The sequence below is a fragment of the Mastacembelus armatus genome, chromosome 4, assembly GCF_900324485.2.
Source record: "Mastacembelus armatus chromosome 4, fMasArm1.2, whole genome shotgun sequence".
Classification (NCBI taxonomy): domain Eukaryota; kingdom Metazoa; phylum Chordata; class Actinopteri; order Synbranchiformes; family Mastacembelidae; genus Mastacembelus; species Mastacembelus armatus.
In genome coordinates this window covers 20,828,173-20,850,524 of record NC_046636.1, presented here as the reverse complement: position 1 = coordinate 20,850,524, position 22,352 = coordinate 20,828,173, and the positions used below count along the sequence as shown (strand labels likewise).

General features: G+C 41.3%; 1 protein-coding gene and 1 long non-coding RNA gene across 2 annotated transcripts; one reads left to right on the top strand and one right to left on the bottom strand.

Moving 5' to 3' along the window:
• The first annotated feature begins 115 nt into the window (after positions 1-115).
• On the top strand, positions 116-16,316 carry LOC113128956 (uncharacterized). The gene is made up of 4 exons (XR_003295561.1): positions 116-218; positions 809-1,142; positions 1,962-2,033; positions 15,711-16,316. It is a non-coding gene; the product is annotated as an uncharacterized LOC113128956 (long non-coding RNA).
• Positions 4,930-5,885, bottom strand: gsx2 (GS homeobox 2). Its single transcript, XM_026304579.1, has 2 exons — positions 5,510-5,885; positions 4,930-5,270 (listed from the first exon to the last, which is right to left on the bottom strand). The coding sequence occupies exons 1-2, from the start codon at positions 5,883-5,885 to the stop codon at positions 4,930-4,932; spliced, it is 717 nt and encodes a 238-aa protein (XP_026160364.1).
• Positions 16,317-22,352: the final 6,036 nt, after the last annotated feature.

Below are 22,352 nucleotides of genomic sequence, written 5' to 3'. Positions count from 1 at the left end.
CCCCCCCCCCCCCCGAAAAAAAGTAATCATCTGGCTGAAAGTAAATAACTCTCAGGAAATGACACCCCCCTCCTCTCCTCTCTGCTAGCGCTGCACCCCTTTTCAAAGTAAGAGTCTTTTCGGGGCGAGATGCAGATGAATTTTCTTGCTTTAAAAACGGGAAAATGGCATTTTCAGTTTTTTTTTTCCGGGATAAAAGAATATTTCCTAACACAATAGTAAGTCTGATGTGTGTTTGCAGAATTTGTGTTGCATCTAATCGTGTTTCACCCTAACGCTTTCTCACAATTGTTCTTGTTTTGTGGCTGCAAATGTTGACGTGTCACCGCAGCAAACGTTTTTTCCAAATTCCAATAAAAGCATTGCACAGATTTGTTTCTTTAGGGTTGCATGGCAGCTGGGTAATGAATGGACATACAGTATTTTGTGCATCAGTCAAACTGCGTAACAGAGAAGCGGTGAACTCACAGAGGGCGCTCTAACACCGTCCTATCACAAGCAGACATCTCTTTCCCTCATTCTCTCTCTCTCTCTCTCTCTCTCCCCCTCTGTCTCTCTCTCTCTCTCTCTCTCTCTCTCTCTCTCTCTTATTTCTTTCTCACTCACGCACACGCACGCACACTTACACGTTTTACAAGAAATTGCAAGCATCATGATAATTCGTCTTTCCTGCACCACAGAAAACTAATGAAGCCTGTTTACTTGCTTGCTTGTTTACTTGCGTCAGCTGTTTACCAAGTCCTGAAGCACAAGCTTTTTTTTTTTTTTTTTTTACCCCATTGCCCTTTACCCCCCGGCTCTCCTTAAGGCTAACAGAAGAAGAATGGGCCCCTATGAATCACCCACTGTATCTCTGGGCAAGCACAGAAGAGGGGCATCAGACCGGTGTCTCAGCATGGAGCAGCAGAGCCCCGGGGCCGATGCTTGCCGACCCCCTCCTCCCCCAACTCCGTGCAGCCGCTTGGCGCAATTACTTCCACATGGTGCCGAAAAGAACAGTGTCCTTGTTCTCTAAACAAAGGATTTCAACTTCGGAGGGGCGATGTTACCTCAGACCGGGCTGGGGCTGTCACTTTGGAGGGAGATTCTGCTAATGGAGTTCACTTAAAAACTCTATAACCTACATCCACTTTTGAAGCCAGGTGAAACACTTTACAATTTATTAAACATTTTATTTATATATTTATTTATTTTTTGTTCTATTGAAGAAATAAAGCACAATAATAATAATAATAAGAATACCTATTTAATTACTATAGTCAGGATGTCTGCACATCATGCCTAAAAGAAGAACCTTGCCCTACTATCTTCTTCTTTCTGGCCCTGCCTCCAACTGTCCACCAGGGGGCTTTGGGAAAGTTCAAAGCTGTATTTTAGCAATTCTCTATACCGTGTGTGTACGTTCAGTCCTTACAGGGCAAAACAAGAAGCACATTTAAATCACAGCGAATACACCGGGACGTTTTAATTTGACACATATTATGCCCTTTCCTGTTTTGACCTGGACCAAATACCCGAGAGTGACAAGCACTCACACGCCTAGCGCCTGACAAAAGCAGTGCGTAATGCTCTTCACGCTTTTAAAGAAGAACAAACAAGTGAGGGTAAACATATTCCTGCAAATTCCCCCCTGTTTTATGCCAATGGATGTTAATTAAACTCTGATCAACAGCCTTCCGCGATAAATTAGTTCCTTGTGTCAGCCTCCGAGTTGTAAGTGAATGATTGAGAATATTTAAGATAATAGGTCTAAATGCAGTAAGCTATGTCATGCAGTCATGTAGACGTGGCAAGTGTGTGAAGATGACTCCGCAGACTGGCCGTGGCCTTTGGGCCCTGTGGGAGCTGTCCAGCGTGCTGAAATCTGTCTTCGCAGGGTTCGCCTCTCCGCCGAACTAGAACTATCTATTTGTTGAAGTTATAAAAATTCTAAAAATTCTCTCTCCTGTATTTTTCAACAGCTTTGGCATCCCTGAAACAGTGGCGTGCACAGGAAGGCCTTGTGGAGAGCTAATTCAGTCATCCAAACGCAAGTATGGCTGAGTTTATTTTAAATAATAAAAAAAGCGAGCAGGTCTTGCATAAATAATAAATAAGCAAAAATTTATATATGTTGGATACCACGAATCAGCTATGTAAACGAAACAGACTACGAAGTACCAATTACTGTAGCAGGCAAGGGTGAGTACCTGACTGGCTACGTCAGATTTCATAAAACGCATTTCTTATCTAACTGCACCACGCATAGATCAAAGTTAATTCTCAGTGTCATGAATAAATATCTAATGTGCCACTGGTAACCACAATGGCAGGTGACCTGTCCAGGGTGTACCCCTGACTTTCACCCAAAGAGAGCTGGGATAGGCTCCAGCAGATCCCTGTGACCCTAAATAGGAATAAGCAGGTATATATGATGGATGGATGGAGGTAACCGCTATGATTAACAACCTCTTTCCCTACATATCCACACACACACTTAAAGAGAGAGAGGTTAGACCATCAACACTGTGGCAGGATGTTATTTACAATATACCAAGCCTATCCCACTCAGAACACGTGGTTTGAAAATAGGAGGCCAGTATCAAAGTTTAAGATGTAGCCTACATGTAACTCTACAAACGGTTTAGGGTTAGTTTAGAAGAAATGTCTTGTCTTTCGCAGGGCTCTTTACCACCATAATGTCGGGTTTAGATGAGACCTATAGGAGGATGAATATTGCACGTGTGGTCCATAAATAAAGTGGACGTCTCTTCGAGAAAACGCTGTTCCCCTCTTTCCACACTGGTACTTCAGCGTCTTCTAGCCTGTGTGTCTCCGCATGAGACAGCAGCTGCAACCGGCTCAAAAGCGCTCTTATTAATTGTCTTTTGTGATGCGTAATTGCCACATTTTCAATGGTGGCCGAAGCCTGACGTCTTTGGAGTGTTCTCGTTTTTTTTCTGTGCATTGGTAGGTATAGTCTTTTTCATCTGAAATGCATATTCCACACTCTCTACTTGGCACTAGTTGAAGCATTTTTTGATAAAGCTGTGTGATTAGAATTTCTGTCAGTGTGACAGTTTTGAGACCTGGACAAATTCTCTCGAAATGAGCTTCACCCCATTATTTGTATTATATGGGGCTGAAATGGGGGGAGAGGAGGGGGGGTCTTTCTCCAAACGGCGGTTTATTCTATTGTCAATCGCTTTAAATGCTGCACTGGTCTTTCACACCTGCAAGGGAACTCTAATTCGATTAATAGGAACTTCAATATATATTCATTAGATGGTTTTCCCCCAATAATATATGATCACCAGCGGGACGTGAAAGGGGACCATTTATTCCCGCTCTGAATGGGTCTGCGTGGGACCAAAACTTCACCTGCTTCCCCTCTCAATTAGGAATGTATCCCAAACTCTGACAGAAACGAGTTAAATTAGGCGTCAGCTAATTTCCAATGGCCCCTCCTACGTAATCCCTCCTCAGAGTCTTTCCATTTGAGCATGCCCCCTTTAATTCACCGTAAGTTGAAAGGTTCAAATAGTGCCTAATGAAACAGTGACTAAATCGTCCTCTGTCGCTCGGAGGAACCCTGTAGCTGTCTCTCAAAGCTCTCTGAGCACACAGCCGTCGGGGGTCTCCGGCTAAATGCGAGTCCCGAGGCAGGACAATCTAACCTGTCAAAGCCTTTGCCCACTTCTATATATCCTTGTTCTGTGGTTCGACGCAGTAGCAGCATAATCAACCAACGTGGGACCGAAAACGCAATTAAACTCGCTTTGGACGAGCAAAAATCTTTTCAAAAGCGCACATTAATGAACTATTGGCTGCACCCCAGGGACGTTATCGGGTACCCTTTTGTGGTCAGATCTAAGGAGAAATTACAGCTACACTTTATAAGCTCAGTCCATCCATTTAGAATCAAATAGCTTATATCATGTAAATCGAGCTGTGCTATATAATGTTTCTAAATAAAATACGCAGTGAACATCACAGGGATCTACCAGTTCATTGAACATAACGCCAATAGCAGAGTAATGACAGCTTAATAATAAGGTGACAGAAAAGACTTGCAAATCTTATGTTGTGAAACATGAAGTGGTGGATGTGATGTTTTTCGCGCACTGGCCATAAAAATAGAAAATGTAGTGTAATGTAATCCAGTACACTCTGATCTCTGTGAAATATTTAGTTGTTTTCATGTCAAAGGAAACTAAGCCAAGTATTTTGTCATTTCAAAAGTTAAAGCTAGTGATGAATCTTCGCTGGGTTATAGAAGATTGTTTTTTTTTTTAATTATTTATCTCATGTAACATACCGAAATTAGGTTGGACGTGGGTCTGCCTATCATTATGGGTTTTCAGTATAATACTATGAAGTCAGCGTCATCGACAGTGTTTATGTACATTTTAATGAAGGATTCTTGTCTTGCGTTGATGCAAAAATGCATATTTTGAAATGATTTGATCAAATTCTTATCAGTAAGGAAAATATTTGCAGTAAAAGAGCTTGATTTTTTTATAACTGAACCCATCATTGGTCATGTTAAGTCAAGTCAAACTGAGAAATAGGTCAACTCATCATGTTTATTACAATAAATACAGATATACATAGTTTACAAAGTGTTGCTTGCAGGTTCCACACAGGTTAGGCCTCACTGACCGTAATGGGATATCAGGCAATAATTGAAAACATTTACTGGGTTTGGAGGAGCTGAAAATACAGTGAGTTATGCACACATAGGTTATGGTCCCAAATATTTCGAGAACATATATTCACACATTTTCCCTATAATTTAAAAGCAGGGCCAACATGAAGTGAAGAGCACATTTTCAACATACATTCTCATACTTCATGCAGGAGATTTTTGGCTCAGGGTGATGCCATAACCTATAACTGTAGCAGAGCAGAGTAAGTGCCAGCAGTGGTGATTAGGGAGTTGCGTTGCTCTCAGATAGGAGAGACCTCTTTCTCTTCCGAAGCAGAGGCCGGAGACAGAGACTCCTCGTCCTCTGACCTTGAATAGTCTGTGTGACCGGTTGTGCACTTGCAACCGCTGTGCGCGCTCCTTTGGGTGGCTTTCCCCTCCTTCTTGTGCTTCACCCTGCGGTTCTGAAACCAGATTTTCACCTGTTTCTCTGACAGGTTCAAATAAGTGGCGATTTCTATTCTTCTGAGTCTTGAGAGATACATGTTTGTGGAAAACTCCCTTTCAAGTTCCAGGAGTTGCGTGCTTGTGAAAGCCGTGCGCATCCTCTTGCCATTCTGTATGTGGCTGTTCTCGGAGGCGCCTGTTGGAGGAAAAAAAAAACAATTTTATGTCAGACTTTTCTTTTCATCGCTAGAAAAATAAAACCTTTCAAAGATGCAAGTAACGCAGACATATCGCTGGTAAAGCAACGTGCGTAAAAGGCGAGCGATAACATTGGTGTAATTGCTTGACAGTGCATCATGAAATGTGAGGAGTGATCAAACAGGTGACTAACTCTTCCTAGTTGTGTGCTGAGCCTGTGGCGAACAGGTGGCTTACCGATAGACAGGCAATGGTATCTCCTGGGGTCTGTGACGCTAAAGGTGGGCGTGCAGACGGGTGTATGCCCAGGGTGCGCGAGCGCTGGGGACTGCTGATGCGCTACTCTCTGACAGTACTGCGTCTCCGCTCCTGGAAACTGGCTCTTCAGCATGGGAATGCCGCCGCGGGAAGAGTGGATGTGGGACGTGACGCACAGTGGGCAAACACAGAAAGTCCCATTTTTCCTAGACGGGCACACCGGAGAAGTAACCGTCATCACGCTGGGAGAGTGCATGCTGATGGGAATAAGGAAGTCTTGTCCTGGATGCTCAGCTGGTCCAGGTCGCACCGTATCCTTGATTATTAAAGAATCAACGTAAAAAGACCTCGACATGGCTGCCCCGTGGAGAAGTGATCGCTTCGTGCGCAAGATGATAGCTGTTTCTCATCTGAACCCCTCGGGACCTCCAAAGGTGCTTATGTTTGATGCTTCAACAAAAGGGACCCCGAAGAGGGTTGGCCCTACAGCGTCAACCACGTGCGCTCCGGACTCTAAGGGTTTATACTGTCAGCGACCCAAATCACGTGACGTCTCACTGGGCCTCCAATCACAACTTCCAGATTTACTCATTTTATCCACGACTTTAGAAAAGTCGTCAGAACGAAAATATACCTAGCCACTTTTATTCTACTTTACTTATTTTTTCAAGCCAAAGTTTTGCGGTGGCTTTATCAAACAATTCAGACGTCGGCCTATCAGTTAGAAATATCCTGGAATTAAAAAAAAGAATCTTTTCTCAGAATATTTTCACAAATATTTAAATATTTGTGAATAGTGGGATCTAATTTAGTGTATCAGAATTTAGTTTATATAATATCTTATATATAGGCTTATTTCGTTTTATAATAAAAATCTATAATTGCACATTTGGAAATTGGATAAACTTTCATCACCATGTAACACTTTAAAAGCCACACTAACCCAACTGAAGGATCAGGTGCAATGAAAACTGAAATGAAAAAAACACATAAGACCCATCTGGTTCTATTAAGGTTCCAATTAAATCGATGTGATTTGGTCAGTAGGCTATTTCATTTTTTTCCAATTAGACCTTGAGATCAGTTCGAATCAGTTTATTCTCTAAAATGACTGCGCCTGTAGTCTGGCATGTAAAACACAGCTGTATGATAGATTTGGTCCAAACAGACATTTATACAATAACAATTTCTTTATTTATTCTTCCAAATGCGATTTTAGGTATTGTGCACCTGACTATAAGCACAAATTGCTTTCCGGCCTCACTTGGATCCGGTTGGACCAGGTTTAACTTCCAGCAATTAAAGAATTATGAACTGTCGGCGAGTCTGGCTGCGCTTATTTGATGGCGATTAGGATTCAATTAGAAAGCGTTTATAATGGTCGGTCTGTGCGGGGGTAAACAGGCAGCTATTTCAGAAATGCGTTAATCCCTCGTCTTGTGACAATAATTAGCGAGTTTGATCCCCAAGCGGGTCACCGGTAGGTTTAGCCTCTGCTTTCATCTGCCAAGTACCGCCTCGGACCTTCAGACAGAGGCGAGCCGCCAGTGGGTTTGTGGTGCAGACTGTCCGGCTTCAACACAACATGTGTTGGTTTCTCCTCTGACCTCATTTACCACACAGAGACACAAGCCTGTTGTGGTTCCCGAGTTTCCAAAAGTTACTTATTGTTTATATTTGACCTCTTTTTTTCTTAACAATCATATCGGCCTCCTCATTGTGGAGCAAATACAGGATTAGAGCAAACACACACCTGAGCGCTTATTGAACTGAGAGTTTAAATGCGAGGAGAAGAAAGTCTTTAAAATGCAACAAACACGTCTGTCACACAGACAGTAATTGGTATAATAAAGTGAACCCAGCGTTCGGCAAGGAAGACGCGCAGAGTCGTTATGGTACAGATAACAGTCTGAAACGAGAGAGAGAGATAAAGAGACAGAGAGAGAGAGGCGGAGAGATGGAGAGAGAGCAAACCAAGCGGAATGATGCGTGGCGCGCGCCCTCATCACACCATGCGAGCTCTAATATTATTTTTCCATAATTCTGCACGATAAAATTTCATTGTCTATTAAGTAATCCCACAAATGAGATCCTTTATGAGGCTATAATGAGGCCTAATTGCCAGGACTAGTGGAGCCACGTGGAAGGATTTAGGAAGCATTAAGCCGTCGGGTACTGTGCACAGGCTGTTACCTAGCCATTACTTTCATAATTCAAGGAGAAAATTAGTCCATTTAAGGGAAAAATCCTTTGATTCCCTTTATTCTGCTCGGGGTGACAGGGCTGCAGGGTTTTTGTCCGCTTGAGTTAAGAAGCAACAAATGGGGCCGGTGCAATATCACTCACTGGTTAAATGTTAGATAAAAAATAAAAGAAGAATTTAAGAAATGTAAAGCCTTTAGGGCCCCACCTCTCACTTGCCTCTTCTTTCTCTCTAACATTGTGCGCCTTTTAGTTTATAGTGCAGCGGTTAGCCGCCACTGTTCACCCTCTTTTCAAATCATGCTGATGGGCAATTAATCACTGGCCTATTCAGAAACTTGAAAATTAAATTTAAATAGGATATTTTCAAAAGCTTTATTCTCTTCAGAGGTTGGTTGGTGTCAGTTTATTCTCTTAAGTAGAAAGCAACATTTCCAGTATGAGGATGAACTTCTCTACAAGTGCATCAAAGAGAGGAAAAAAGGTGTGTGTGTGTGTGTGTGTGTTGTCCTCCCAGTACTTAAACACACAAACTTGTTAAAGTGCACTGCTGAAGTTCTCCCCCCCCGCCCCCCTCCCTCTCTCATTCACATCACATCCCATGCTATATTATACCGTGAAGAAGTCCATTAATGTTTTGTTGAACAAGCGTCATTAACTTGTATCAACGCCTTTTTACAAACCTTGCATTGTTGTGCAGGGCCAGTCTGCGGCCCATCTTGGCCAATACAGTGGATGATTTGCCCCTTTATTAGTTACCAGGCAACAGATCCTGAATACCAAAACTCAAAGGAAACACTCTGGTCCTCCATATAGATCTCAATGGTGATGGGAGAAATGAACAATGATCCTGTGGACAACATAATGCCACGCAATGACTTTTCATTAACAATTATCTGGTTGGTGTGAATAGCAGCTGCAGTGGCTACTCTCCATCTCATGGTTTGCGGAGAAAAGGGGAGCATGGGAGAGAAAGAGGCTTGCCACTGAATAGCATCCTGCAGGAGTTTAGGGGGCTCATGGTCTCTGTGAATGTGGAATCTAATTTATATCTCGGTGAATAATTAGGTTTATATGCAAAAATGAGTTGGAAATAATTACATCTTAAAGCAGCGTGACAACTCAGCCAGATAAACAAAGAAAAGCAGCCCCCTTTAATGTCTCTCATCAGGAGTTTCTGAGCTTCTTGATTTAACGGTCAAGCTCAGTAAGCTGCATTGAAATCCCACTGCAAACATGGATCAGGAAACAACTTCTCTTTCAATAAAAGATTGTTGTGTTGCACCCATATTCCTGAAACCACGTGTATCTGTGATTGGGCAACACACGGCACCAAGAGCATGGCCCTCAGTCCTACAGAAAAATAAAATGATAGCCTTGGTGTAAGAGGAGGGTGCTGAACAAAGCCAGCGAGGGCTGTTTTGATGGCACGTAGAGATGTCCTGCACCAGGCTTTCTCTAATTAGAGAGAGACGCTTCTCGGTCTCACAGAGACCGCTCAGACCAGACACTCCAGACTGAAGTGTGCCCCTGCGCTAGCGAGCGTGTCTGGATGTCCACACTCAACGTGGCATGTGTGCGTGTGCGTGTGTATGTGTTTCTGTGCTTTGCGGCTCATACAATTAACGAGTCCCAAAAATGAGATAAACACCGACTGATAGTGATGCTGATCACGGTTAAGTTCCCAGAGAAATGTCTTTATTAAAGCTTATTGTTAGAGCCCTGATTTACCCCTGTGCCTTCTCGGTTGTTTCCAAAAGACTAAGCAGATGCCATTACAGAGGCAGCACAGAACAGCCCTTATTTCAATCTGATCTTGCTTGAGTTGTCAAGTCCTGAGTTTTCATCCTTTTTGTAATGGATGCTCTTCCATTGTTGGTCACTTTGTGGTGCATCCCCACACTGCAAGAGTTATCAGCTGTAAGGACTCATTATCGTGCTCCTCACTGGTTTCCAAGAAGATCAAGATGTTGCTTTAGTTTCATTAATGATTGGACTTTTATCAGAATTATGCGTTCAGCATGATGCCTTTATACTCACACACATAATGCAGAGATTTTTTACCTTGGATGACATTTTTTTTCTCAGTATTTGTAAAATATCACAAATTGAAAGCACCTGTGGCTACAGATGGAAACTAAGACCCTCCCTGAATGGCCTTAACCAAACCTTGAAAGGTTGTCATCCCTCCTCTGCTCACATAGAGAGCTCCTGACATCCCATGAAACCTACATCAGGAAATGTTTCAAAGAGTGAATGACAGGAGTCCCTCCAGCCTGGTTACTCCCTCAGTCTGAAGGAGGTGATATGGCAGCCTCTTTTTCTCTGCCTTTTGAAAGGGGAAATCCCTGGGATTGAGCTTGTGTGCTGGAGCGGAAGCAGACTGGAATGTGTGTCCGGGCCATGTCTTTTGTCACCGACCAGGACCCTGAATAGACATGGGCTGCAATCTCTCTGTCCTCTGTTTATCAGACTGTGAAGAAGCAAACAAACCAAAGTGTTTCATTTGCATGTTATCGGCACTTTATATACCTGCCAATAACTTTGTCCCCCCTTTTCTTATGGTGAACTTTTCCAGTAATAATTTTCACTCAATTACATCTGTAATCCAATCAACATGTTGGAAACAAATCCAGGAACCTGCAGATTTTTAGTTTTAATCAACATCATCTTTTCTACACTGCCATTTACCAGATCTTGTTAAATGTCACCACAGGCGGCAGACCAAGACTTTCATGCATGTAGTCTCCTTTCAGATTGACTCTATTTTTAAATAATTAATATTTCAGATTTATTTTTTGGTGTGTACTCTTCTAAGATTAATTATTGATTGGGAGAAGTGTCACATCCAGTAGAGTCTGTCATTATGTTGATTTTCATTGTTGCCTGTTAGTGTCAATCACGCAGCTTATTGCTCCCTCCTCAGTCCAGCTTTTGATGTTTTGAGTCATGTAGAGGCTTTCAGACAAATGGGCAAACTTGTCTTAATTGAGACGATGTCCACATTTATCTTCTTTATTGTGCAGACACTGGGCGATATGTAGAAGTTTAAAGGAAGGTGGAGAGTCTGTCAGGCTGTTATAACCCAGCTTCTTTTTGAGCCTTACTCTGCTCATTTGGACAATGAAGAACACATCCATCTGATTTTTTTTTTTTTTTCCTCTTGTTTTTATCTTCATCATTGTTACAGCTTATTTATGTTTAGTTCTCTTTTCTGCAACCAGAGGCCAATATCATCCAAATCCTCCTCAAATGTTGCACCATTCTTTCCTGACAGAGCATGTCATTGTTTTTCTATCACTATATAGGGGACTGTCTGATTTATAAATTGGCAGCAACAAACAGTGGTTTTCTGTGTTTTCATCAGAAGAAAGTGCCGCACCTTAAATTATCCAAATTTAGAGCTAAGACAAAAGCTTTCAAAACCTGTGGGAAAACGTTTCACATCCGAGTACCTTCATACCCGATTTAAATAAGCATTTTATGTGATACAGTCATTTCACAGTAAATTTAAATAGTTATGCTAATGTTTTATTTATTTACTTTAGATCATGACTGCCGATTAGTCATGAAAACATAGCTCAACATGTGAAACTTCCTGCTGCACTAAATTTTATTGGTAGTTTGTAAAAAAAAAAAAAAAAAAAGCATATCTGTGGCATTACTGAGTCAGCCAGGTTTAGTGTTAGAAAAAGAAGCTTTACTCAAAAGCCATATCAGAATGTCTTTTATTTTTTATTTTTCTGGTCTATCAAGGGCGTGACAGGGTTTAATATTAGAGTAAACTCACAAAGCCCAGTGGTGGTAGTTATACAACAGGCATCTGCTTGTGTGGTAGGTAGTTTGGGGCATCACATGAACAGGCTGGATCTTGGTGTGCTGCTGCTGCATCCCACCTCCATCTCTGTGAGCCATCAGGCCTAGCAGCAGCAGCAGCACAGAGCTGCCCTCCACAGGAGCACAGCCGAGTGGTTGGTTTCATAATGTGTGATGTTTATGGATTTCAATATGCAAAAGAAAGCTCTTTTCAGCTAGTTTGAATTTTTCTTCACAATTTCATTTAACACAAAAATAGTGTGTATGATGTCTTTCTGTGTAAATCTTTAAATGCTATGTTGTAGTCAGAGGCAGTTTCTCATATATACATATATATCCTGGTCCCATTGAATAATACTGCAGTATTAATCAATGGGACCCATCCTTTTTGCTTCAGTTGTAGGAGGTACTAAGAAAACATTTATATGTTATGAGAAGATGGATGTCCAGTACCTCAGCCCCATATGATGTTATATTAAATTGGTCTTAAATGAAAACAATATTACATGCTATTAAAAGTCAGTACTTTCAGAATTTATGTTTTAGAGTAACCTCAGCGCTTAAACCTTGCTCACAGCCTTAACCATCTGCACAGAAGTAAATTAATTTGTAGAAACCTAAGTGTTTTGCTTCACACTGTTTGCATCTCCAAGTGCAGCAGGCTTCCTTTTCAATGTATCTAGACAGTTGAGGTCAGGGCCAAGAGCTCCTGTCTGCATCATCCCAGCTCTGTGCTGGCCAGATAAATGGAGAGTGTTTATAGGCTGTCTGAGCTTTGTGTTTGCACAGAGTCACAACTTTGTATGGGGTCGAGAGGGAGTTTGGGGCGGCCACTGAGATTTGTATGCAGACAACATCGCTCAGCCACCCCCCTGGTCCACTCTATGTCCTCTCACCTGCCTGTTGCATTAAATCATAGAACTATCAAGTGAAGCGTGTTGATGGGTTTGCACATGCAAGGGCTTCGCTGCACCTGTCTTGTCTGCGTGTGCACGCGCAAGTGTGTCTTTGCAAATGTTTTATCTGTTTCTGAAGATGTTTACTTCTCTGCATTCACATTTAATGGCTGTGAGTGATACTTCCTGTAGGCCTGGAGGTCAGGGAGGAGAGAGAGATCTGGTAATGGTTAATGGTTTGGTAAATGTGTGTGTGTCTGTATGTGTGTGCATATGCATGTTTCTCTGTGTAGTAGTAAAGATGGAAATCGAGGTAGCTGGGTGTCAAACAGGAGGTCTGCAGATGCCTGTCCGGCTGAGAGCTGCAAGGTCCCTCCCTTTGACAAAGTATCCATTCAGAGTCAATGAGCTGGGTCAAAGCCTGCACGTCAGGCTGCAGCTCGGCCTAGCACTGGGGCGGTCCAAGAGGTCAGCCTTATTCACATGTTGCTGTCATGCAAATGAACCCACCCACGCTTAAACAACTCTTGGAATTTTTATGTCTGCTCTCTGTCCTTTTTTCCTCCATTTCCCTCTTTTTTTCCTGCTTCTTCACTCCCTCTCTCCCTCATCTCCTCTCCAAATCTCTCTCCCCTGTATTCACAAAGTCATTGATGAGACATTCAAAGCTTTTCAAATTGGCCAGCTTCATTGTGCCTGCACTAAAGTGGGGGGGAATGGAGAGAGTGAGAATGTAAAGAGAAGTGGGCCTAAATATACTCTGGTCTGAAAGTAGTTAGATCATGTTCTTTTCATGGTCCGATTAGAATCAAATCGATCCCCCCGCCCCTCCTGACACTCCACAGTTTGAAGCGGAGCGACCAAACAAAGATTTCTTGGCCGAGACAGGGGGAATGAATGACCAAACCTGAATGCTAAACACACTCTTAAAAGTCTCATTCTGAAACATGACAATGCCCAAAAGAGTACATTTGTTTTAAGTGTGAGTGAGAGATGTTTGTGTGGATAGGGAAAAGATATCTCTACGGTGATGATACTGTAGGAGCATCTTTGGATTAGACCTGATCTACATTTAAATCACAAAAACACACAAACCTCAGTGGAGGATCTTCTCAAAAAAAGTCTTTAAGCCTCATGATGATAGAGAAGAGGATTTTAGACAAAGGCACTTTATCAAAAGAAGTATCTTTTAGTGGAAGGGTATTTTTGTGTGTAACCCATAATACATTTCTTCAGGAGCAAGGTTACATATACAGAGTACAAAGGACTGAATTTGTGTGTCTGTGTGTGTGGTGTGTGTGTGTGTGTGAAGGCTGAAGGGCCGGCCCGTGGGGTCCGATGATGGAGAGGACGACTGCTGGACCATGAGAGTAAGGGACACGATGGGAGGAGAGATTTGAACTTGGTGACACCCTTTCTGCACCTGCAGAACCATCAATTATAAATAGCATTTTCTACCAAAACAGCCATAACACTCGTTTTACTGGCATTTGCATTTTCAAAAAGCACCTAATGTACTTTTGCATATATGTGTTTTTTTCTGAAGTGCCTATATCAAATATTTATTGATTTTATTGTTTATATTTCTTGTTTACTATGAACATTTGCTTTTTTTCATTTGTTCTTCTGTGTAAACCCTGTATGTCCAATATGTCAACTTTTTACAAAAGCTCTGTCCCAGTGCTTTTAATAGTTTGAAATGATTTATTTAGCCTTAGAAGTACTTCTCACAAGTCATAATGACATAATACAAATTTTTCAAAAAAAATAAATTACACCTATTAAAAAAAGGCAGGGCATGTGCAGATCCAATATAATTAGTTAAAAGCAGCCAAATAGTTGCCACTTAATTAGCTATAGCTAAAAAACAAACTAATGCAAAATAATGCAGCAGTCCTGCAATAAAGGAGATATATGTTGAAACTGTTTTACAGAGGACATGATTCAACTGTGGGAGAATTTTAGGGGATGCAGTCTGTTATACTGTTGAAGGCTACTGTGTTATACTGAAAAAAGTTGTCTACCTTATATTAACGAGGGTAAGCACCTAGTTTTATTGAGACGTAGCTGATAAAATGGCAACTGAATGTCTTTTCCATCAATAAATACACTGTATTACAAGTTGACCAACGTAAAGAACCAAAACCATTTTTCTGTGATTTAACTTAATGAAAGTGAATGTATATGTGTCTATTCATAAAGTTCAGCAATATACAGTCGCTGCTGCACTTTAATAAGCATCCATAATCTTTGTTTACCTTTATATATTGACACATTTTCTTTCAAAATACAAAAATGAAAAAAGGTACTGAAAAACAACTTATGGTAAGGACACTGTTCTCCAGGCTTCATGTCTTAAACGAACTAACAAGCACGGACAACTTGTTACACATTTTGACCGATAAGAAGCCACTGAGGTCCTAATGGGTCCAGCTTGTTTGTTAGCAAATTATGTAGAAATATTTTTCTCTTGTGGCTTGATCATAACTCCTTTGTAAATAATGAAGTATAATTATCTGTGTAGTGAAAGGTTCCATCTTAAAGCTACTTAAGCATTTGGAAAAAAGGTTTTAACATCTGAAAATCTCCCTTGTCCCGTTCTGATGGTTCAATGTTGAAACCTATAGTTGAACGTGTACACTTTTTTCTTCTTCATGCATGTTTTTCTTTTCTCTTTTCCACCCATATCACTTCTTTCCATGGTGTCTCAGCTCGTGTAGCATGAAGTTGTTTGTGTTCTGAATCCTAAGAGAAGCCAAACAACCCTCTCGAAGTGGAGGGGTGGGACCACCCTGCAGCTGCCCCCTTCTCTCTCTCCAACTCCCACCTCATCCCTTCGTTCCCTCTCCTATTCATCCTGCAGCTGCAGTCTTGTGCCCCTCTCTCTCTCTCTTACTCTGTCATACAAAGTTTCTCCCTCTCTCTCTCTCTGTCTCTTTTTCTCTATTTGTCCCCGGGACACAAAGATGGATGGAGAAGCTCCTGGAACGGGACACACAATAGGTTGTGCCACAAGGTGAGCAGCCTCAGCTGCATACGGCCCAGTGCTGCCTTTTTTAGCTCCTGCAAGGCTCCTTACCCAACTGGAGTATGTGTGTGTGAAGGGGGGTCCGAGTGGCACAGTATGGCAACAGATGCTTTTGTTCAGCCAAAAGTCTGAAAGGGGCCTTGGGTTGGGGGGCTTAGCGGTGTCAGAGCACAGAGTCATTTTTCTCTCTTTTTTTCTCTCACTCTGCCTCTCTTTCTCTGTGTCTCCTTCTCCCCAGCTGTGCCTGCCGTGGAGGCTGAGCAAGAGGAAATGTGAGGGCAACGGCATGATGGAATACGTAAGTGGGGCGCGCGGTTTTGGCCTGTTTTGTGGGCGACTTCATTAAAGGGTCGTTTATCTGGCCTGTGATCCCATTGTCCTGGGCCTTCTTTATCAGCCCCGGTGTGTCAGGGGGGCGTAATTGGCCGATTGGCCACGGTCTGCACATGCTGAGGTGATTTATAAAGCTGTGAATGGAGTTGACTCCTCTCCGGGCAGCGCTCCCTCTCCCATATAGGAGACACTGCACTGCAGAATAACACTGAATAAATGCAGAAGAAATGTGAAAAGGATGAAACGTCCCCAAAGCTCTTTGTGCAAGTGTGAAATCAGAGGCCTGAATAAAAGGACTCTGGAATCACTCTTTCTTGTGTCATCTTTTTTATTCACCTTTACTCTATATGACTGTTGTTGTTTCACTCTCTTGATCACCCAACTTTTTTTTCCCCCATTTCCTCTATATTTCACCCTATGAACCATGGTCAAACTTTAAGCTTTTATCTTCCAGCTAATCACATACTGTGTTTTTTCCCCCAGCAGTACAGGAATTTAAATTAAAACAGAAAAACCTTTTATTTTTTACTTTGTTTTTGTCTCTTTATTTGTGACTTTTACCCATACAGCTCATACGTTTCGATATTTAGACCGAGGAAGCAACCTTTGTTCTGAGCCTGAATTTGAATTTAAATGACTAAAACCCGACACGTAGTTTTCTGGAGCTGTCAGCTGTGTTTGAATGAAAGTTGGAGTGCACATTTTGTGATTGCAGGTGGGAGTGAGTGCCGGCTTTATGTGGTCCCATGGTGTGTGGAGGTTGGCTCTTAATGACCTCCTAATTAAAGCAGGCCCTCCTCTCAATGGGCTGATCATGTAGTGGAGGTCATAGGTCATTTACAGGGCTGCTGGTGGCCGGGGTTCCTCCTCTGTGCTAATTGTTCTCCCGTATACACAAATTAATACATCATCATAATTCTGGCTAGTAAGCTTGAACAGTATATCGGTATCAAGATGTTTTTTGTTTCTCCAGTGTCTCTGCTCTCAGTGCAGAGAGATTGTCAACATCAGTGATGTTTGCATTGTCCTACCACAGACCTGGAGTTGATTAAGCCAGACTGGCATTTGTCTTCAGGCTAGAAGGGACGACTTAAATCCCCAGTGAGTGTTTGTGGACGTGCAGATAAGGTCTGCAAACAGGTACCATGTAAGGAAGGATTCACTGGAAGGTTCCGTCTTGCTCCCATTATGTTAAATGCTTTTGCACTAAGTGTGAGAAGACAATTATATCCACATTTTAAGATGAACGTATAAACCATTCAGTGATATAGATTGCTGAACTGATGTTTAAAAGCCAAATGTTCACATAAAAACTGTAAACTTGTCATTCACTCTGATGAAATGCAGCTTCTCCTTTTTTTTAAATGTCTTTGATTTGGAGAAATTTAGAGCTTTAACTTAAACCAGATTTAACTGTAACTATTTATGGTATGTTGCAGCTAAATCTTTGCACTAAACAAACTTTTTTTTTTTGGTTACTACCTTCTAAAGTTCTCTGAAACAGTGCACAGTAGCCTCTGTACAGGCGAAGGAGGCCCAGGCGAGAAGGAGGAGGGGCCTGGCTCGGGTTTAATGTCGCTGATTGTGCTCCCATGAAAAAAGGAACAGTTTCTTCTGTGTTAATTTTCAATTTTGTTGCTGTCTGTGGGCCCAGCCTTTGTGTCCAATTCTTCTTCCCTCCCTAAACGACACCACCAACCTTCTCCTTTTCTTTTCTTCTCACTCGTTCTCTCGTCAGGCCATCTAGATTATGTTGCTAAGGAGATTTTTCTTTCTTTTTTTTTTTCTCGTTTTTTTTACCGTTTCCCATTGATTTGGTGTTAATGCGTTTTGAATGCCCCTTGGTGTGTGCCGAGCGCTGAGGGAGGAGGGGAGCGCAGGGTCTTGCCGAGTAGAGGAATTTCAATCTGAAGCGGTTAGGTGGGGGTGCATGTGGGTTCAGGCCCAAAGAGAGGCACTCAACTGAGAACTGAAGTGGTTTGCAGAGCTGAGGAACATCTCAGGCGGGCCACTCCCCCACTTCTTCCCCCTCTCTTTTTCAGGGTCACTCCTTCATTGGCAGCCCACAGGTGCACTGTCAATCTTTCCTTTTCATACCCAAAAAACGAACCCATGAGTAAAACAAACAAATTTCTTCCCTCAGTGAGATGATGGGAAGAATAGTGCCCACCAGACTGCATGGCAAAGATTGTTCAAAACAGTTCAAATTCAGGGTTTGATGCAACCTGTGGTTTGGGGTGATGGTGATGGTAAGTCCATAATGGATGGACTTCCACACTTCATCATCATCCCTTACTAATAAAATATATTTAAAGTTTATTTTATTGCTTAAACTTAAGTAAAGTCTATAAAGTAAAGTGTATTTTCCAGGTACACTTTATATTGTATACAAATATCAATGTACTACTTTTGAATGTACTATTTTAAGACTTCTTGAGACTAAATTGGCCCACTCAGTTTCTATACTTTAGGTGTAAGAGTAGTTCACAAATCATCATTTTGAAATATAATGTTGAACTGCAACTCTATATACTACTTATATACTTTTACCCTACTTTTTAGATGAAAGTATACTATAAATTATACTGCAAATAAACTTGAATGTATACTGGTAGTTTACTAGTCACATAACACTCATATCCTTACTAAGGTCATGTCTAACTGTCAACTTTCAGTGTTTCTGTCCACTAATGCAGAAAGTAAGGTTGGGGTGGTGAAAGGGTGTATAGTGGTCTGACTTTCTAAACCAAAGTTTTCCTTCTGTTACTGATCTTTGCCTCTTTATTAACCTCTTTCTCTGCCTTAGCTTACCCATGTGGCAACATCTGTATTTTACAAAACAAAACAATGCAAAACATTGTCCTTGGACTTTAAAAAAAAAGCAACTGTCATTAAACGCAGCTTTTAGTCTTGCAGAACTGGACAGCACTCAGGGCAGATGACTGGGTGAACATGGTGTTTCCCTTTGTCACCAGAAACCACAGTTTGCATCCTGTTTCCTATACCAGCGGATCATACTGGTTTGTTTGAAAAATGACTACAACCTTTACTTAACCTTAACCAAGTTGTTTCTGGGCTTACATCAGACCTTCTGGGTTGTTTTGGAAGGTGTGTGTGGTCGTATCCGCAGCACTTAAAAACTTCTAGGTCATTGGCTGCTGCTTTCGCTTGGACTAAATCTGCCATGAGAGGATACTTCAGCATGGTGGGGACAGAGGAGGACTTCATGTACTGTAGGTGATGCTATTGCAAGGGCATACTAAATAGAGCCAGCTTATCAGTACTGAACTGAATGTTCTGAGACAGCAGGTTCAGGACAAAAGGAAATGTACAATTACATCCTGGTGGTCCTGGTCGTGATTCTTTGAAATGATTAACTACTGAAGTACAGTAGGAAGTGTAGACTCATTACATTAGTATCTTTTACAGAATATATCTTCATTACTGACACTTATTCTGCTTGCTTTATAGGATTAATTCATCATTAGACAGTAAAGACAGATAACAGCATTTCACCTCCTATGTGGAGCATCCTACTTTTAGGTTTTCAGTCTAATATTATTATTCCACCCCCCCTTTTGCTTTGGTCTGTTTAATGGTCTAATTTGTTTACTCAGCCTCATCTGTCCCTCTCTGTAACGTTATCTCACTTTCACTCACAGAAACACACAAACACATCTGTCCCTGCCCTGTAGCTATGTGAGGAGAGTCCCTGCATAATGACCTCTCAGACCATTTCATCGGCATCAGTGCTTAATATAATTAGACAATCAGAGATTCGCCCCCAGCAGAGGCTGCTGTTTCTAGAAAAGCTCCAGCTTGCAGCAGCTGTGTATATCATTTGGGTTCCCCTCAGTGAGGCTCAGTGCAATGTGCATCATTACAGATGCAAACACAGGATTAGAGAAAACACTTAACCCTAATCATATTCCATCTATGCGTGTGGGTTTTTTTCCCCTTACATAAAAGCACAGAAGGTTGGTGAAAGTTGCTGTGTTTATTGTTGTTATCCATTTCCAGAATTAATAATACATTTGCTATATGACTGATTTCCTCTGTTCAACTTTCTAATTTATTCAGGTAGAGTTTTTGTACAACCTAAAAGGTTAAGTGGTAAACAAAGCTGGAATGATGACATGTCTTTAGGGTCAAGTACAATTTTTGGAAAATGATTTATGATTATTTCTTTATTAAATATACATTATCTTTGGAAAAAAATGTCATTTTATATTATACATCATATTACAGGTATATTACTTTGTCCATCAAAAATAAATTACACCACCACTTTCCAGCCATGTAGAGAATCCACTGTGTTTTGTTTTCTAGCCCCCTTGTGCACGCAATGATCAGGAACCTGTCTATAAGCAAGTGTTTGCAGTATTAATGGGATACAAATGCCATTCTAACATTATAACAATCAGCTGGTCAGGTTTAAATAAATATTTGTAGGTGAACTGGCAGAAAAGCCTGTAAGCTGCAGCCTGTAAGGCTCTGTTAACATTTGAAATGTCTGGACTCTGGAAATTTACTTTATTCATTATGTTTGTCTCTGCAAGACTAATGTTACAGGTGATTGCCTGAGGTGGTTCGCTCTGTGACAATTAAACCAATTCTAGACCAGGGCCAGGGTTGACATCTGACCTGTGACCCTAATTTAACTAAGTCTCCACCAGTGCATTACAAAGAGACAAACACTCCCAGCTGCTGAGGCCCTCAATGGCCTTTAACTAAAGGTCCATTATAGAAGGAGCAGTCAAAGTAGGCTTGAGACTTGTAGGACACTTGTAGGAAGTCTCTTGAGATGGTTGTGTCAGTAGATAACAATAAGTGAAATGTGCATGGACAGAGGACATAGGATTTAAGCATAACTGCATTGTAAAGAAGACTGCAATCGACTCAGCTGACTTCAGGGGCTAAATTTCTTCAGGTTCCAGAAAAACTGTGTTTATGTTGACATTCCTATAAAATATGAAGTCTTGGTACTTGCAGTCCCTTCTATGTTTATTTTCAGACTTTGCTGGGAATTTCTTTGTGTAAACCTGTTCATTTATGCCTGGCATGCTGTGCCAGCATAAATCATACAATGTGTATACAGAGAAAAGAAAACTACAAATCACCTAACACATTTCTGATTTGCTCTTTTATTTAAATAATGACACAGGGTTTTGGATAGAATTACAGATTGCTATGCTGCTTCATCCTCAATTATGGTCTGCCCTGTTTGTTTAGTTGGTCTCCTCTTTGATTGGATAATGGTACACTGAGCTGTAACGAGAGGTATAGATGAACAAAGAAACATTTCACTCTTCATGTACACCAGCAATTATCTCTTCAAGCTTTACGCTCGCTGATAAACTACAACCTTTTGTCTGAGCAAATATGGGTTTACCAAAATTTCAGAAAAGCCCTCTGATGATCAGCTTAGATCACAACTACACATCAAATGTGATGCTGTGCATTTTATTCAATGATATAATCTCTTCAACACAGGCTGGAGAACTTGTGTGTAAATCCAAGTATTTGCCTACTAAAAAAAAAACGTTGCTGGGTTGAAGCATTGTTGGTAAAAGCTTAGGAAAGCTATGATATTTCTATTTTATTGTTATAAACACGAACATCAGACATCGTTATGGCCCAGATAAGGATATTGTGGATTTACAGTGTACATTTTTTACCTGTAAGACAGAATTTAATGGTTAATTTTTAAAATGTATTATTTATCCGCTTTATATTCATTTAATGTGCATTTTGTTCTTTTCTTCCTTTAAATAGATCAGTGGTCTTCTAATCCTAGTTAAGTTGCTGTCCTCTTATATTGACTTCTTGACATGATAGAAATTATCAGGCCTTTTTAGTTTTATTTACTTCCCAAATCACAAATATCTGAGACAACAAAAATAATCCTTACTGACCGATGTAGGCCTATGGAATGTTCACATGAATAATAATAATAATAACTATAATAATAATATCTGTTTTAATATTTTAGTAATGATTTTTACTTTGGGCAGCATGGTGGCTGAGTGGTTAGCACTGTTGCCTCACAGCAAGAAGGTCGTGGGTTCGCATCCCGGCCTTTCTGTGCTTGTGTGGGCTTACTCCGGGTACTCCGGTTTCCTCCCACAGTCCAAAAACATGCATGTTAGGTTGATTGGTGACTCTAAAATTGCCCGTAGGAGTGAGTGTCAGTGTGTGAGGTTGTCTTGTGTGTCTATATGTGGCCCTGTGATGGACTGGTGACCCGTCCAGGGTGTACCCCTGCCTTCCACCCAAAGAGAGCTGGGATAGGCTCCAGCAGATCCCCGTGACCCTGAGCCAGGAAAAGCGGGTATAGAAAATGGATGGATTCTTACTTTAAACTGAAGTCAGTTTTTACTTTTCTGCACTTCTTGACCTCTGACTGTGGATGTTCACCAACTAAAATCCTTTTGTTTGCCTCCTTTTCTATGAATATCTTTGTTTTCCTGCAGCAAAGGCTGTAGATGTGACATGGACCTTCAGCTGAGCCAAGGACTGATTGAGATAAAATCCTGACTGATCTTGT

Bases quoted from the DNA above. Each gene is read 5' to 3' on its own strand.
- gsx2 (XM_026304579.1), bottom strand. From the start codon at position 5,885: ATGTCGAGGTCTTTTTACGTTGATTCTTTAATAATCAAGGATACGGTG. The intron at 5,271-5,509 runs GTAAGCCACCTG...TTCCTCCAACAG, and splicing joins ATACCATTGCCTGTCTATCG to GCGCCTCCGAGAACAGCCAC.